Source organism: Ylistrum balloti, unplaced genomic scaffold, assembly GCF_031769215.1.
Source record: "Ylistrum balloti isolate Yb309-2 unplaced genomic scaffold, AGI_CSIRO_Ybal_v1 Utg371556, whole genome shotgun sequence".
NCBI lineage: Eukaryota > Metazoa > Mollusca > Bivalvia > Pectinida > Pectinidae > Ylistrum > Ylistrum balloti.
Window position 1 is genome coordinate 413,354 of NW_026782800.1, and position 19,086 is coordinate 432,439.

General features: G+C 35.2%; 1 protein-coding gene across 2 annotated transcripts; it reads right to left on the minus strand.

The window, feature by feature from the left end:
* Nucleotides 1–130: 130 nt before the first annotated feature.
* Nucleotides 131–16,366, minus strand: LOC132563009 (uncharacterized). Of its 2 annotated transcripts, none has more exons than XM_060227773.1 (15): nt 16,284–16,366; nt 15,722–15,925; nt 14,421–14,519; nt 13,759–13,962; nt 11,882–12,063; nt 10,731–10,890; nt 10,139–10,265; nt 9,563–9,683; nt 8,388–8,556; nt 4,759–4,934; nt 3,792–3,926; nt 3,052–3,096; nt 1,798–1,935; nt 1,126–1,239; nt 131–840 (listed from the first exon to the last, which is right to left on the minus strand). In XM_060227773.1, the coding sequence occupies exons 3-15, from the start codon at nt 14,509–14,511 to the stop codon at nt 679–681; spliced, it is 1,824 nt and encodes a 607-aa protein (XP_060083756.1). In that variant the 5' UTR covers nt 14,512–14,519; nt 15,722–15,925; nt 16,284–16,366; the 3' UTR covers nt 131–678. The 2 variants fall into 2 exon arrangements, with proteins under 2 accessions (XP_060083756.1, XP_060083755.1); XM_060227772.1 differs by having other exon boundaries at nt 14,421–14,553.
* Nucleotides 16,367–19,086: the final 2,720 nt, after the last annotated feature.

Sequence of the window (19,086 nt, forward strand, 5' to 3'; positions counted from 1 at the left end):
TTTTGAAAAAAAAACGTATTTTTCCATATCCATAAATATATATATATATATAGAGAGAGAGATACGTGAAATGATATTTGAAATTCATCTTTTTGTATAAACTTAAGTGTTTATTTATTAATTTGCACATATTTATACATTTCTTTAATTAATTAATTTATTTATTTGCATGTATTTATACATATTTTTATCTATTTATTTATTTATTTATTTGCACATGTTTATACATATTTTTTTCTTATTTTCTAATCCTGGGTAAATATTTAAAATATTTTAAATACCCACATAAAGAGAGATGAATTACAGACACAATATGACAACTGTCCCAATGAATGTGACACACTTAGACAAGTATCCATAATTTCAGACTGCAGACAAACCACCACAAAATCTGGCTTCAAAAAGAGATAGCTCTGACAAATCCTTAGATGTCCCTCATATCAAGGCTAATCATTACTTACTTCTGTCCTAAGTTTCTGTCCTCATGTCCTTAACAACAAAATGATATTAACCAATCACAGACCAGGTGTAGTCTTACTTTTTTGACATTTTGTCCTTAGAACTGCAAGATATCAGCCAATCAGACACCAGGACATAGTCCTGGTTTCCCTACTTGCTGTCCTATATACTGTTCACTGATATCAGCCAATCAGAGATCAAGATATAGTCTTAGTTTCCCTACTTCCTCTCCTCTATACCACGTACTGATATCAGCCAATCAGAAACAAGTGTGTAGTCCATATTTTCCTTCAGACGTTCTGTACGAGCTCCAAGCTCCAATTGTAGCTCATGAAATTTCTGGTGAGCTGTTTGGTTCAACAGGTCTCTGTCTAGATCTCCCTGTAGATAAATCAATAATTATAATATAAGCCATTTTAAAAGATTTTCCTGTTTCTGACTCAAGTTGAGCTCAGTCTCGTACATGTCATATTTGTTATATTTCTCCTGGGACTTATAAATCAGATTATGGATTATCTTAAGGGATGTTTGCTTCCCATAACTGGACTAATTCATCAATCAACATTTTCAATCAGATTTAATAACAGAGAGATATTGGAAATTGTTGAATTTGACTCTCTAAATGACTTTTGACAATTGATGGACCCAGGATGAATTGTTACTTACGTCAAGCGGCTGGGTACGTATCCTCATGATGTAATTCTTCACTTCCCCAGAACAACGAACTGGTGGCACCTTTCCTTGCATCATGTAATGAACACTATCCATTTTGTGGAATATCTGCAGAATAGAAATTTATTTTCAATAGTTTCAAATATTTAATATATATCGTAAGTATATTCCAAGTCTCTGTATCTTTTTATCTCTGATTTTATCCTCATCAATGCCTACTGTCAGATCAGATATTTTTGTGGTGCTTAATTTTCATGGTTTTTCAAAAAGTTACTATTTCATATGGTTTGTCTGTATAATAATGGTTATTTTGGATACAGTGTTTATCATTATATACTATAAAAGCATCTATTTTCATGGTTTTTCAAAAAACACTATTTTTGTGGACACTTGATTTCATAAATAAATATAGCTCAATAAATCTAGTTGCACTTTTTTATAAAATAATTATAAATACCCCACAAAAATTAGTAATTTACAGTATATTTATTTGTTACAGGTTTCAGTAATGGCAGTTTTCTCACCATACATTTTGCAGTAATATATTACAGAATATCAAATGTTTTTTTTTTCAAAATTAACTTGACCCGTCAAAGCACATGTTACAACTGTATGTCCAATTTACTCAGCTTCTTTCAGTGCCTCTCTGTTTAACATTGAACTTACCTGATAAAAAAGCTTTCTGTCCCTTGGGGTGCCTCTATGTTTTTCTTGGTTTAACAGATGGAAATTGTTTTTGATCAAACCAAGGAACTGTTGAATTCCTAACTCAGTCAGGAATGCTTTCTTCTTTTCACATAGAGCCTGATGGTTCAAAAGTATCTATGAAAGTTTTTATGTAAGAAATGTTTCTGTCATTATTTACTTCATAATCCTATACACTAGCCTAAATGATTTACAAAAAAAATATTTGAAAAAAACCATACCACTGTACAAAAGTTTTAGTATTAGAACCCTTGATAAGCTGTGCCACTATTAAAATTTTCTCTCAGATTAAAAACATTTAAACAGATAAAATATGTTTTCACCCCCTTTTAATTTTCTTTTAGTGTCATTACAAAATCCATGCTGGCTAACAATGCTATTATAATACACAGTACAAGAACAAACTTTGTAAGTCACAAGGTTAAAATAGTGTTATTATGTCTGCCTGTTAATTACACAATAACCTCAGAAAGCCAATCATCTTAGCATGAATGAGGCTCAACACAGGGTAATTACATAACAAGAGGCCCATGGGCCTTAACGGTCACCTGACATAAAATACAAGATTTCAAATTTTAAACTTGAGAAGAAGTTGAAAATGTGTTTTCAAGATGGCGGCCATGGCAGCCATGTTGGATTTTGGACCAACCCGAAATTTACACACTTTGGTCAGGATTATGTCACGATCATTTCAGGTAAGTTTCAGCTTAATGAGACATGTAGAACTTGAGAAGAAGTTGAAAATGTTTACGACGGACAACGCTGGACAAAAGGTGATCGCAATAGGTCATCAGACCCTTCGGTCAGATGACCTAAAAACTGCGGACATCTCTATTTCAACTACAATATATATAGGTGGGCTTATTAACGGATGAGTATGATCATCATTGCTGGATTCTGAGAATTTGTATTAGTTCTATTCCCTTTTAATCTCCAAGTTTAGTATATAATATTAAGATATACCACTGAATGTATCTTGCTATAAGTCTGCCATATCTGCTAATAAGCCCACCCTTGTCCATTGCTGTTCTGACAATTTTTACAAAAACTATTGCACTGTTATGTAATATGCCCACCCTCTACAGTAAAAGTTGATGCTTTTGTCTCTGGCCTTATTGAAGCATAAATAAAAATTCAATAAATATTTTTTTTTTAAGATTTATGGCATAACAAAAAATTTACAGTTCATAAGTCATATAATATCAAAACTCTTACCTTCCATACAGGACTGGCATACTCGTGGCCTTCAGCAAACACCAACTGTATAATGTACAGAAATAAGATCTTCAAATTTATCAACCACATTCTTTCCATATTTAGAAGTTGTCTTTTTTCTCTATATACAAGATATAGAAGATTTTTCAAAATTGTAATTAAGCATAAATTGATTCCATTTATATTAATATCCAATAATTTTTAGAATGGACAGACAGATGTTCAAGTTATTTTTGAGTTCGGAGTTGCACTATTTCAGAAGATGGAATAAAATCGCCAAAAACAGATCCACTAAAAAACATTAATAAGGAAAACACAATCCATTTCATTTTCTCTGTGAAAAATATGTAATTTCTTCTTCAGGCTTTTGTTAGAACTAGGAAATTTTATTTTTTTCAACCACAAAAAAACAAACAAATTGCACAGTATGTACTTTGTGAAAACATGAAAGAAGCTTAAAACTAACATCATTCGATTATTATAAAACCATTCATTTTCATATTGGAATTAATTTTGTTTGATTTCGTGGGTACATTTCATCCATGAATAAACTCAAGTACTGTTAAAGTTAGTAAATTTATTGAGCTTAATTTATCACACAGTGTTCATGAAATACCATTTTTTTTTTTAACCATGCAATTGAGCATCACAAAAATATACAATTTCACCTGATAAAACTGAATTTTTAATCTTTAACTTAAAATTAAACACATTCTTGAACCGTTTTACAGTTTTCTTACCTCTAATATGACTACACTTCCTTTTAGCACCATTTCACAAAATACTTTCGCCTCGTAAGCTCCATATTCAAAATCCTTGGTTGGACCGCGACTCTCGTAAATATCCTTCAAAGCCTTACATGTCCCCAGCACCGCCTATATTAGCAAGGGCAGATAACTCCATATATTCCTGGTTAAGTTTCATGGCTCATTTTCACAACATCCACATTAATCAATAATAGACAACACAAAGAAAGAATTGAAAATGACTACATATCAAAAGTGTAACCCCACTAAATATAATCAAAATAAAATATTTTTCAAGAGCAAGTAAAAGGCAATTAAAGCAATGATTTTATTTTTGTCTCTGGTAATTCGAAGTTGAATTCCAAGAAAATGTTTTCAAAACAAAATTTTCATATAAATAACACGATATATTAGTATTACACAGACAATAAGAATTAATTACCGATATGTTGGGACAAGGGAGCGAATCCTGTTTTACAATTAAATAAGTAAACATTTAAAACAAATGAATGAAAAGCAGAGGTGTGGACCTTCCATTATACATTATCTAACGCTTTCTGGGAAATTTCCATCTTAGAAGTCCTCAGTTATCAGTTTTTTCCCAACGTTTTATATTTTGTCATTACATTTTGAAAAGACATTAAAAACCTTGGGCCATCATGCTTTTATAGAGAACAAATCAAAAGCTCACACAATTCAGGTTTTAGAAACTATATTGGGGCTTTGTTTTCAATTGAACTATCTTTGCTCTAGCAAATGATTTTGCAGATTTCAAAATCAGTGCAATAGTTCGACATTTAAAATAAAAATTTTAACACTTCAATGATATGTGAATGTATATTGAAGTGTAAACATATTTTCATCATTATTTGCAAATCAAATGGTATACCATAAATCTTTCATCAGTTTCTAGTACTTTTGTCCTATCTATGGTTTTAGTGACCTGGATTAAAATTTTTACCTCTGTTTTCTCGGCGTATATGACTACGTAATCGATGTCACTCTCCGGTGTGGCTAATCCGTACATGTGACTTCCTGCCCTGGCCACCAGCAAGATTTGGCTCGGTTCAAGTTTTCCCACTGGTCCCCCAATTCTCTCCATTATTGACACCAGATTGCTGTGATCATCAGGGAGGGCTAAAACAAAAAAATGTGTACACCATGAATCTTTGTATTAGGTATTGTGCTAAATATTGTTCTCCAGAACCAGAAATCAAGGTTCATCAGATAGACTGCATCTAGCTAAAGGACAGAGTCACAGAACAATAACATTTACCAGTGAGGCTACACCTAGGATTAGGACAGGGTCATGGAACAATAACATTTATCAGTGAGGCTACACTTAGGATTAGGACAGAGTCATGGAACAATAACATTTATCAGTGAGGCTACACCTAGGATTAGGACAGAGTCATGGAACAATAACATTTATCAGTGAGGCTACACCTAGGATTAGGACAGGGTCATGGAACAATAACATTTATCAGTGAGGCTACACCTAGGATTAGGACAGGGTCATGGAACAATAACATTTATCAGTGAGGCTACACCTAGGATTAGGACAGGGTCATGGAACAATAACATTTATCAGTGAGGCTACACCTAGGATTAGGACAGAGTCACAGAACAATAACATTTCTCAGTGAGGCTACACCTAGGATTAGGACAGAGTCATGGAACAATAACATTTATCAGTGAGGCTACACCTAGGATTAGGACAGGGTCATGGAACAATAACATTTATCAGTGAGGCTACACCTAGCATTAGGACAGAGTCATGGAACAATAACATTTATCAGTGAGGCTACACCTAGGATTAGGACAGAGTCATGGAACAATAACATTTATCAGTGAGGCTACACCTAGCATTAGGACAGAGTCACGGAACAATAACATTTATCAGTGAGGCTACACCTAGGATTAGGACAGAGTCATGGAACAATAACATTTATCAGTGAGGCTACACCTAGGATTAGGACAGGGTCATGGAACAATAACATTTATCAGTGAGGCTACACCTAGGATTAGGACAGAGTCATGGAACAATAACATTTATCAGTGAGGCTACACCTAGCATTAGGACAGGGTCATGGAACAATAACATTTATCAGTGAGGCTACACCTAGGATTAGGACAGGGTCATGGAACAATAACATTTATCAGTGAGGCTACACCTAGGATTAGGACAGAGTCATGGAACAATAACATTTATCAGTGAGGCTACACCTAGCATTAGGACAGAGTCATGGAACAATAACATTTATCAGTGAGGCTACACCTAGGATTAGGACAGAGTCATGGAACAATAACATTTATCAGTGAGGCTACACCTAGCATTAGGACAGAGTCACGGAACAATAACATTTATCAGTGAGGCTACACCTAGGATTAGGACAGAGTCATGGAACAATAACATTTATCAGTGAGGCTACACTTAGGATTAGGACAGGGTCATGGAACAATAACATTTATCAGTGAGGCTACACCTAGGATTAGGACAGAGTCATGGAACAATAACATTTATCAGTGAGGCTACACCTAGGATTAGGACAGAGTCATGGAACAATAACATTTATCAGTGAGGCTACACCTAGGATTAGGACAGGGTCATGGAACAATAACATTTCTCAGTGAGGCTACACCTAGGATTAGGACAGAGTCATGGAACAATAACATTTATCAGTGAGGCTACACCTAGGATTAGGACAGGGTCACGGAACAATAACATTTATCAGTGAGGCTACACCTAGGATTAGGACAGAGTCATGGAACAATAACATTTATCAGTGATACAACACCTAGCATTAGGACAGAGTCACAGAACTAGAACACTGACGTTCATCAGTGATACCACACACAGCATTAGGACAGGGACATGGAACCAGAACACTGACGTTCATCAATGATACCACACATAACATTAGGACAGAGTAACAGAACTAGAACACTGACGTTCATCAGTGATACCACACCTAGCATTAGGACAGGGACATGGAACCAGAACACTGACGTTCATCAATGATACAACACCTAGCATTAGGACAGAGTCACAGAACTAGAACACTGACGTTCATCAATGATACCACACCTAGCATTAGGACAGAGTCACAGAACCAGAACACTGACATTCATCAGTGATACCACACATAGCATTAGGACAGAGACATGGAACCAGAACACTGACGTTCATCAATGATACCACACATAACATTAGGACAGAGTAACAGAACTAGAACACTGACGTTCATCAGTGATACCACACCTAGCATTAGGACAGGGACATGGAACCAGAACACTGACGTTCATCAATGATACAACACCTAGCATTAGGACAGAGTCACAGAACTAGAACACTGACGTTCATCAATGATACCACACCTAGCATTAGGACAGAGTCACAGAACCAGAACACTGACATTCATCAGTGATACCACACATAGCATTAGGACAGAGACATGGAACCAGAACACTGACATTCATCAATGATACCACACATAGCATTAGGACAGAGTCACAGAACTAGAACACTGACGTTCATCAATGATACCACACCTAGCATTAGGACAGAGTCACAGAACTAGAACACTGACGTTCATCAATGATACCACACCTAGGATTAGGACAGAGGCACAGAACCAGAACACTGACGTTCATCAGTGAGGCTACACCTAGCATTATGACAGAGGCACAGAACTAGAACACTGACGTTCATCAGTGATACAACACATAGCATTAGGACAGAGACACAAAACCAGAACACTGACGTTCATCAATGATACAACACCTAGCATTAGGACAGGGACATGGAACCAGAACACTGACGTTCATCAATGATACAACACCTAGCATTAGGACAGAGGCACAGAACCAGAACACTGACATTCATCAGTGATACCACACCTAGCATTAGAACAGAGGTACAAAACCAGAACACTGACGTTCATCATTGATACAACACATAGCATTAGGACAGGGACATGGAACCAGAACACTGACGTTCGTCAGTGATACAACACCTAGCATTAGGACAGAGTCACAGAACTAGAACACTGACGTTCATCAATGATACCACACATAGCATTAGGACAGAGTCACAGAACTAGAACACTGACGTTCATCAGTGATACCACACATAGCATTAGGACAGGGACATGGAACCAGAACACTGACGTTCATCAATGATACCACACATAGCATTAGGACAGAGTCACAGAACTAGAACACTGACATTCATCAGTGATACAACACCTAGCATTAGGACTGAGTCACAGAACTAGAACATTGACTTTCATCAGCGATACCACACCTAGCATTAGGACAAGTCAATGAGACAGAAAACCTGTAACCAACCAATTAACAGGTAAAACCAGAAATATTGTTTGGAAATTTTTTACATAAGCTAGGACTAAAGTTTCTAATAGGTAGTATACTTACAGTTTAGGAAACAAAAACTGTTGTTAAGGTAATTCTTCAATACTATGGTTATTATTTGAGAACTTGTTCAGGCCTCTGTTTGACATAGAGTTCAATAATTTCACATCTCTTGGGTCCTATTTCCAGGACCATTGGTCCCAATAGTACAATACTCACTTTGCTGTAAAAGAGTCCGACCTTCCAGACGAACATCAAACTGCCACTCCTGAAGGATTTTATCAATTTTGTTCACGTCAGTATATTTAAACTTAGAGAGTTGATCTTTCATGTCCTCGTTCCATTTCATGACAATGTTGAAAATGTCACGTTTTGAGGTGTCGTGATCCTAATAAAACAAGAAAAATATGTTGTATGTTATTATATCATATATTCTTAACTTAATTTTAAATGTCAACCTGACATCAAGAGCGAATCAGCAGAACTAAACAAGTTTTTATAATCAATTTACTTCGCATTTGACAGAGATTTTTATTTGGAGCAAAAAGTGACCTCCATTAGGGCAAGATGACCTTCATATTACAATTCATTGACTATACCTTAATGCTAAAAACCTCAAGTTTGAACAAAATTAGTCCATAGATACAGCTCCTAGAGTGATGTAACAGAATTCTATTTTTAGTGAGTGACCTAGACCTTTGGGTGATTGACCTTCATAAGTGAACTTGCTTGAGGTACATCAAAGAAACATGTACAGATGGGACAAAAACACTGACGATTACATTCGATATTTAAACTTCATGAAGCTACAAGAATTGTAAAAAAAGCTGTTTTTTTTAAATTAATCAATTTTATTAGCCAGAATTGAAGCTTCCAACCAGGTCTACATGTGGGAGGAAACAGGTATCTGTTGAAACCCCTCATGATCTGACAAGTGATCTGGTTCATGTAGAATGGGTCAACTAAGTGTACTATTGTGCCAACTGACCACCCAAAAACACAACAAGAGGCCCATGGGCCTTAACAGTCATCTGACATAAAATACAAGATTTCAAATTTTGAACTTATTCCACCTTGACTTAAGAATCAAGGGCACTCAGCCACCACCTTGAAAGTGCGTTAAGATTATTCATTTCAACAAACTTTGTAAACCTTCATCCCAGCATGCTTCAGGCCAAATATCATCATCCTGGGTGTTCTGGTTATTCCGAGGATGTTTGAAGTAACAAACTTTGGTCAGTGCCATGTCATGATCATTTCATGCAAGTTTTGGCTCAATCGCACTGGTGGAACTTGAGAAGTCAGATGACCTAAAAACATTATACCACCTGTTAAGCTTCAAGTTGGAGTATAACAATTTATAACATAGGAAATGTTTAATAAACACTTCCTACCTTGTACAGTCTCTGCAGCATCTGAGCCCCTTCCTTTGCTAATGCTGGCAAATCTTCAATTGAGAAGATGTCAGTCAAGGGAGGTAATCCTGACACCAAATTGTAGAGATGATGAATCAACCTGAGAATAAATCAAAGATTCAACTGTTGTTCGATTTGAAATTCAAATGAAATAAATTAGATTGACTTTACCAAGTTTGTGCAACTAGTTACATCAAAATGGACGCATACAGGTGTCTTACTATTGGCTAGAAACATCTCGATGAAAATGGAATTTTGGGTAATGGGCCCAAACGTTCTGGTGATTAATGAAGTTTTTTATAATAATAGAATGGTCTGATCATGAAGACGTTTTTACAACAGATTGGTTGAGTTTGATGCTAAATTTCCTTTAAATTCAGATTTTTTCCATAATTTGTGTTAAAAATCCAATACATCAGAAATTTTTGAAAATAACACTTTCAACAATTGAAATTGATCAACAATTGAATATTGAACTTTTTTTTTTTATAAATTCATCAAACCACAAAAATGTTACCTCTAACAAGGAATAATGATGTTTCCCTGTGACATTACCTAAAACTATTACAAAAGTCTTGAAACGTTGCCGTTTCCTTCATTCTGAACGGTCCTTTTTTGGAAGTTTTCTTTCCAATCTTTCCTGTACATTGGCCTTGACAGGAAAACACTGACCCTTGCAAACCTTTAAATGAGAAGAAAACTTAAATATGAAAAGCTCAAATTTATAAATTCAAACACTTACTGGTAACACTTAGTAAATGGATCAATAGTACGCTAAAGGCTCAACTATATTTACTTATTTATATGGATTTAAACAACAGCTGGCTGAATAAACACGGAAAGATTCAAATTACCAAAAGATAATGATATCTATTTTCACAATTTATATTTGGAGAAGTAATTCATTTAAACAAATTGGTAATCATTATTGTTTAACGGGCCGATTCGACACAACATTTTAATGAGAAAATGTCTAAAAATGGCGTACAACACATAGAACAGGTTTATTACATTACAAGACAGAAGAGTTACAGAACAGGGGTGATAACAACATATGACAAGAACACCAAGGTCACATGACACCGTTATTAAATCAACTAAGTTAGAATAATTATCAACAATTATTTGACTCTGTTAAGGAAATTACCCATAAGATCTCTGTAATTCATTAAGTGATGTAGATTTTGCCAGACCTCATCCTCGTACACAACAGCAGATCTAGGGGCAAACAGAACTTCTATACACCTTGTCCGTCCTCGTGACAGGAAGTGAAGGAAGTGATATAATTCAACAGCGTACAACCAGCCCTGAAAATTACAGAAAAGTTGGAGAATTATCAGATGGTGCAAGACATCAAAGATCCTGTAGTAGGCAGTGCTGAGTATTGCGGACAAACTGGTATTGCACTGTATTGCAATATCCAACAAGATCTTGTGGTATGTATTGCAATATATTGACTTAATGGATTAATATCATAATAATACATTAAATTAGGAATAAATATATATCCCCGGTGAGGTGCCTAAATCGGTGACTTCTGAATATTTTATTGTGTCACGTGCACTGCAAACTAGAAGCTGAACAATATCATCGTTTCTAGAGAAGCTTAAGTGTGTACTCATTCCTATCCTTACAATCACCGAAACCAGTAACTCGACGCTATGTACGTAAGAGTTGAGTACGATCATGTCTATGTATTATTACAAAATGATTAAGGTTTAATATCTCATTTTATGTGATTCTAGATAATCTTACATATGAACCTCATGTGCAAATTTTTTTTAAAAAATCGGTGTTTAGTAGTACCGATGCTGTGAACATATATGTCAAGAATTTCAATCACGAAAATTTTAACATGGCGATCAAGTGCTTCAAAGACCACGTAACGACAGAATGACGTAAGCCCATTTTACATTGAAACAATTTACGTTATTTGTGTGAACAAATATTGTGAAAATAGTAAATTGTTACTGATAAGCATGCATATTTTAAACCATTGTGATATAACCGTTTTTAGGGACTGCATACCGTTATATTGTATCGACTCTGTACATTGCGGTACATTGGTATTTCAATAATATCACACAGCACTAGCCGTAGGATCAGGAGGTGAATGTATCACCTTTGACCGAAAGTCAGGGAGTGGGCTTAATACAGGACTATTACAGCATCTGTTGAAACTAATGAAGATATTGTGAACTTATTGCTGATAAATACTATAGATAACACAAATTCATGAAGTCAAGTCAAGGGCAGGTAACTCCCTGGTCATATTCAAACTTTTCTTTTTCCTCTTACCTCATCTATAACAAAAGCTTTCTCTTGATCATGATGATTGGTTGGTGCGAGATACTGGTGGTCATGTGACAGGTACACGATAAATAACACATTATGCCGTGCCATTTCACCTCTTTCCTGCTGTGTTACCTGATACCAAGGGCAGGTAACCAAGGTCACACACAACACTCTGCGACATGCATCTGAGAAAAGGGAAAAAAAAACAGAACAGATATTACCGCTCATGTGATTGGGGCCATATTTATAAAGCAAAGCTTATTTTCTTTTTCATTTTATTAAATATTTTGCTTGTATGGAAATTATAATCCATTTTATACACAAAAATTCAATTTTGTTTTACAACGGCAGAATGATATCAGAGTCTATTTTGTATACATTTGACTGTGTGAACTGACAGAATATGGATACATCTGAACTAACAATGTAATATTGTATATCATATGCAAATGTGATTTACCTTAAAACAATTTTAAAACAAGTTGTACCAACTTATACTTATTACCCTTCCTGGCCCAAACTAAAATGTGTGAGGAGTCTTACTGAAGGAGGAAATCTTACTGAAGGAGGAAATCTTACTGAAGGAGGAAATCTTACTGAGGGAGGAAATCTTACTGAGGGAGGAAATCTTACTGAGGGAGGAAATCTTACTGAGGGAGGAAATCTTACTGAAGGAGGAAATCTTACTGAAGGAGGAAATCTTACTGAGGGAGGATCTTACTGAGGAGGAAATCTTACTGAAGGAGGAAATCTTACTGAAGGAGGAAATCTTACTGAAGGAGGAAATCTTACTGAGGGAGGAAATCTTACTGAAGGAGGAAATCTTACTGAAGGAGGAAATCTTACTGAAGGAGGAAATCTTACTGAAGGAGGAAATCTTACTGAGGGAGGAAATCTTACTGAAGGAGGAAATCTTACTGAAGGAGGAAATCTTACTGAAGGAGGAAATCTTACTGAAGGAGGAAATCTTAGGGAGGAGGAAAGGAAATCTTACTGAAGGAGGAAATCTTACTGAAGGAGGAAATCTTACTGAAGGAGGAAATCTTACTGAGGGAGGAAATCTTACTGAGGGAGGAAATCTTACTGAAGGAGGAAATCTTACTGAAGGAGGAAATCTTACTGAGGGAGGAAATCTTACTGAAGGAGGAAATCTTACTGAGGGAGGAAATCTTACTGAGGGAGGAAATCTTACTGAAGGAGGAAATCTTACTGAAGGAGGAAATCTTACTGAAGGAGGAAATCTTACTGAAGGAGGAAATCTTACTGAAGGAGGAAATCTTACTGAAGGAGGAAATCTTACTGAGGGAGGAAATCTTACTGAGGGAGGAAATCTTACTGAGGGAGGAAATCTTACTGAGGGAGGAAATCTTACTGAAGGAGGAAATCTTACTGAGGGAGGAAATCTTACTGAGGGAGGAAATCTTACTGAAGGAGGAAATCTTACTGAGGGAGGAAACCACAGTATCCAAGGAAAACTGAAGTAGTTGGGCAGATGACCCCTGACCTTTTCATAATCAATCGTGGAATAAAACCCTGGTCATGAGGGTGAAATCTTAGTAAATCACCACTTCACCATCAATCTTATGTATTTGTATAATGTTAATTTCTTTTATCACATAATGAGAAGAAACAGGCCAGCTTTCAACTCTAACTAATGTTCATGTTAAGTGACTAATGAAAGTCACACTTTTTATACAACTGCAATTAAGACCATGATTAATGATTTTTCAAGTTTTAATTGAGGTTTAATTCTGAATTAATTATATTTTAATAAAATTGCCTGACAGTAGTGTGGATTAGTGAAAAACACAGTGTTTTTGCATACGCATCTTAGTGAAAATTACAATAAATATTCATGTAGAAAAGACTGTTTTTTGTACCTTTGAATGCGTGAGTGACAAAATTGTTGAATTTTACTTTGACCTCCTCCGTCACAGATGATGGCACATGCATTAGTGTCAGCTGACGAAATTCTGTGAACTGGTCACGCTTGATTTGTGGAGGGTCAAAGTTCGCATTTGATCCGTCAAGTTCTGCCTTAATGTCTCTCAGATTGTCTAAAGTCTCACAAGCTTTTTCATGGACTGAAAATGAAATATGGTGGAGTCAATTTCACTTAAAGCTGGGAGTGTCATAGATCATATTGTACCTTCTATAAACAAGAGTTCAAATTCATACATTTGGAATTTTGGTTTCATTTTTCTTTTTATTCGTTTTTGGATTTTTGTTTTTTTTGTTTTTTTTCTAGGATCTGCCAAATTGTAAAATTTTTTTGACAAAAGATAAAATAACTGGGTTTTCTCCACAAAATACATCTGCTATGATAAATTAAAATGACAAATCTGCTGATACAATATTGCTCTATTCAATATTGATGTTCATTTTAATATCGTTTAGCAACATTTTTCAATTACGTTGATGATTTGTACTAAAACATAAACATGTTATTCAGGCTGGAATCTTCTTGTTTTTATATATAAATCTTGTCACTAAGGATAAAGACAACCTATAAATTTCACAAATTTTAAGAAATTTTACTCACCTTTTGAGGCTCTAGGTAATTTATAAGTCAAACGTGTATGAGCTTGTAGCGCTTCTGTTGCCATGGAAATGAGATCTTTCTCTGTATCCATTATTTTCTCTGATAGATGGAAGTTAATTGTAATAAAGTATTCCTAAAAGGATGAAAGGATTACATACAAATTGTTACAACAACAGAAAAAAAACACACCATCATAATCACGGAACATTAACACAAATTCATTAAAGCTAGGGAAAGTAAGAACAATAGATTTCCAGAGAGACTCTGAAAAAGTACAAGGAGATTAAGACAAGAAGGATAAGAATCTTCTGTTGTATCAACAACACCCGCCTTGTAAATCTTGGTCATTCCAAGTCAATAATGCCATGTTCTCTAATTAAAATAAGGTTGTGCCAACAGGCATCAAACATGTTCAGCTTCATATTGCACAAAAAAATAAAATATTTCTTCTCTCTTACATAATTACATTCACATTTTTAAGTAAGCTCTAAAAAAATTTCAAGTACATGGTAAAGGATTATCACCTTAAAACACCCAAGGTTTCATTATCAATATATTAGCACATCCCTTTGTACATGCTAAAACCAAATTGGAGTTCACCATTAAGCCATTCTGTTTCCATGTTGATCACAACCAATGCCCTCCCACCAAAAATATAAATACTGCTGTAGAGTTGGAAGATAAAATGCATGGTCTCACAAAAAGTTTTCAATGTACCATGAGTCTGTTTTCTTTGAGAAGAAACAATTACAAGGGTATACTATAGAGATATAGAACAACACTGATCTACAACAATATTACGTTCAACTGGTTGAAAAATTATCATAGACCAAACAATTTTTTTATATAAATCTAAATTTAAAATGTTATGCCACTCAAAATTTTATATTAAAAATATAGTTTTATAAATCAAAAATAAAATTAAATGAAAAAAAATATATGAAAATATATATGTTGCTAGTGTTTGTCGAACCCTTGAGTGGCATCAATCACGTGTGTCCGTGCAGATAGTAAACAAGATGTCATTGCGCCAATAATATTGCTGGTATTTTTTCTGTTTTGTTTTTCTTCTTTTTCTTCCTTTTTTTCTTACTTTTTTATCCTTCTTTCTATAAGTTATAATTGCAAAATTTTGAATTTAATTACACATGTGACATTTCTGTCTGTGAATTTCAGGAAGTGTCATTACCCGGTACCGCGTCCTACTCCTAACAACATGTCTCATCCTGTACAACATGTTCCGAGATATAGGAAAGCTTACCTCAAAATATCACGAATAAAAAATTTAATTTTATACATACCAAGAGTCAGTTGTCTCTCTCAATGGTGTTAAACGCGGCGTCTTAGCTGGTCAAAAGATTTTGTTGTTTCAGACCGAACTGCAATAGGGTAAAGGTCATGTCCTAGTTGGCCAAGGGAGGCAACTCGTATACGAGTGCCATCATCCATGATTTCCAGCTAAAACGTGGTCGAGAGCGTTGGTCCATGCGGGATCTTGGAGCTGACTGTTGATTTTAATATCAGCTGTTAGTTTTTTCCCCAGAAATGGCAAACACATTATCACCAACAGGAAGTTTTCCCATATGCAAAATCCCGGCAAACACTTCCCTCTTAATTAATTTGCATTAGCACTGAATATCTCTTAAACAAAGACTTCATTCTTCATCCATGTGTGTATTCAGGGACGTATATAACGTATTATACGTCCCAGGTGTATCTGATATTAGTAAAAATAGTTTGTCTAAAAATGCAAATATGCCAGAAACATTCTTATATGATTTTTAATATAAATTATATATTTTTAAAAAAATCTATTCCTAGATATAATTAAACTTGCAAAATCGATATATCCTTTAAACCTACCCGTGATGATTTAAGAAGGTAATTTAACGATCGTGGCGCTCCTAGCTATCCATCTTCATATAGCGTCCTGCAAAGGGAGGCATGACGCGGTCCTCCCACCTCCCTACCTTGCTGACAACTGTGGTCTAAATTTGGGTCTGGTTTAAATATCAATAGTCAAATTGGAAAACGAGGGGAATCCCCGCTCTTTCCGGATGTACCGTATATACCCTTCTAATATACAAGATACGTGGGTGTGGGGGAAATTAGGGAAATACCCTTATTTACCACGATTACCGTATATATCCTTCCAAATTTACCCAAACGAGAGAAGTGTTTGATGGTGTAACTTGGTTGTAATGAGTTACATTTTTCTGGTGACTATTTTAATCATTTTCAGCAATTAATCTTCAGGCTAGAAATTACACGAATTTGACAGCCACGAAATATATACATGAAAAACAGCCGAAATACAGGCACGAAATACAAGCAAGAAAAAAAGCATGAAATAAAGACATGAAAATGAAACACGAAAAACAAGCACGACATGCAAACATGCAACTCTAACCAATTTGCCTCCCCTCCCCCTCCCACCCCCCCCCCCCACCACCACCCCCCCCCCCCCCCCCCCCCCCCTTTCCCATACTGAAAATCCTAAATCTGACAATGATTATCACGCCATAGTGTGTTACTCCTTATTAACAATTCATACCAAAACTTTGCCATACATAGTGAATTTCTTTGTGTTTAAATGCAATAACACAGTCTTAAAATTCATAAGACCCAAAGGGGGACAGTCCAAGTGTTTAATGTCTGTTTAATGGAAATTGGCGCAATTTAATATTCCTTATTTAAAAAAAAAAAAAAAAAACGGGACCAAGGAAAAATGTCAGGTGTTCCTGAACAAAGAATTTCTGTTGATGTTTTTCAATGATGGTTTTAATTAGACACACGTTTTCAGACAAGTCTTCGTATGATATATACGTCTCTGATGCCACTTATTTAACATATACTCAATATATAATGTGTGGGCAGTGCATCTACAGGAGCGAACCTGTTTCATTATTTATTCAGCCAGGCATGATCTCATTTCAATGTGTCAGTTACTGTTCTTATGTTACAGACGGAAGAGCTCTACTAACACGACATTAAATTAAAGAAATTATCCTTGCAAAGTATACCTAGGTTATATTTTGGATTTGCATGTTCCTTTTCATGTTTCTTTCTTTCTTTTACTAACGGTTGTATTTTCAGAACAAGTTTTAACAAAAAGAGAAAAAAAATCATACTACTGAGGTAGATATAAGGGTTCAAACATGGACGCATAACAGGCAGTATGTTTTGTCTTAATAATATTCTGCATAAAGCGAAAAATAAATCGCAGTTTATGTCTAATATATTTTAGTGTCCCACTAACCTGGAACATCATCTTGCTCTAGGTCTCTGCCACGAAGATTATATTCCAATCCGGAAATTTATATCCCGTGTATGGTTTTTTAAGTAAACATTTACTTCCGTGTTTTCTAGGTAGAGAAACGAAAGTTGAGGAGGAGAATTGAGGTACAGAAGGTGAGATTGACAGTTTGAGGTAACTCAGGAGAGATCGGTTAATCATCGAATTATTGGGAAAAAATTATTTGTATTCAGTCAAAATAATTGAAAAAGTTATGCTGAGTGTATTTGATATTATAAGCTTACGTCAACTCACTGACAGATCAGATGGGTGCAGTACATACATTTTAAAATCAACACTTAATATCTCTAGACTCTAGTTCCGATTAAATATCTATTCTCTTAAATATTTGGGTGATTAAAGTTTGACAAGTAAGGTCCTTACATTGTATTCTTTATTGTTCACTGTTATAAAAGTTATTTTTAGTTTTTCTAGTTAAACTATTTTTAGCACATACGTTAGGTTTTAGGATTTCGATTCAATGTGGCCATAGATGTAGATATCTTGAGAATACATGGTCAGTGTCTTAGAATATAAGCTGTATTTTGGCAAGGATGAAGAAAGTCAAAAGTGGCAAGCCTATATTTATCCTGCAACATTGACTGAAAATCAGTGTTTACCTGACATTGACATTACACTGAATGTTGTCTGATGGCAGAGGACAAAATAATAGCCAGGGTTTTCCATAATTTTGTTAGTAGTAGGCTGTGTAGTGAAAGTAGGAGGCTTGCCTGCCATGTATGTGTAGTCGTGTACAGAACATTATTACGGAACTGGATTGGTGTAGGCGGCCAAATGATCAAAGTAGTCGGTCAAATTGGCCGGCGACCGGCTCTTATGACAAACCCTGAATAGGTCTACATGTAAAAATAGTTCCAAACTTTGTCAGATATAACAGCGATTTTACAGATTTTCATAAATCAGTGTGTTCATTACATCATGTAAAATCCACTATTTCAACAACTATTTATATATTTTAAGTAAATTCAGAGAGTAATTCTGTTGAATTACAGCACATGCTAAAATACAGCTGTCGCTGCCAAATACAGCAAAAAAATATTCGGTAGGTGTATTCCAACCATAGCAGTGCCAGTCGCAAGATAAATATATATATTGAATCACCATCTTTCATACCTTAACTGTTAAGATTTTTTTTGTCCCTTATAAAGGGCCTTCAGCATCCATCAGTTATGGGATTATGGAGACACCTAAATTTACACTACGGATCTTGATAAATATATTTTAATTTAAAACTTTGTATTTAATTGATGTTTCATGTATGTGATGTAGTTTATGTAATATTTGTGTCTTAATAAAGGGACAGATTGCCTGAAAAAATTTCACAGTTCACTTGCCAGTATGGTCGTTTTG

Excerpts from the sequence above, each read along its gene's own strand:
- LOC132563009 (XM_060227773.1), bottom strand. The coding sequence starts at position 14,511 with ATGGATACAGAGAAAGATCTCATTTCCATGGCAACAGAAGCGCTACAA. Across the intron at positions 3,097-3,791 it reads GAAGTGTAGTCATATTAGAG|TTGGTGTTTGCTGAAGGCCA; the intron begins GTAAGAAAACTG and ends TACATTATACAG. Across the intron at positions 841-1,125 it reads TACGTACCCAGCCGCTTGAC|GGAGATCTAGACAGAGACCT; the intron begins GTAAGTAACAAT and ends ATTTATCTACAG.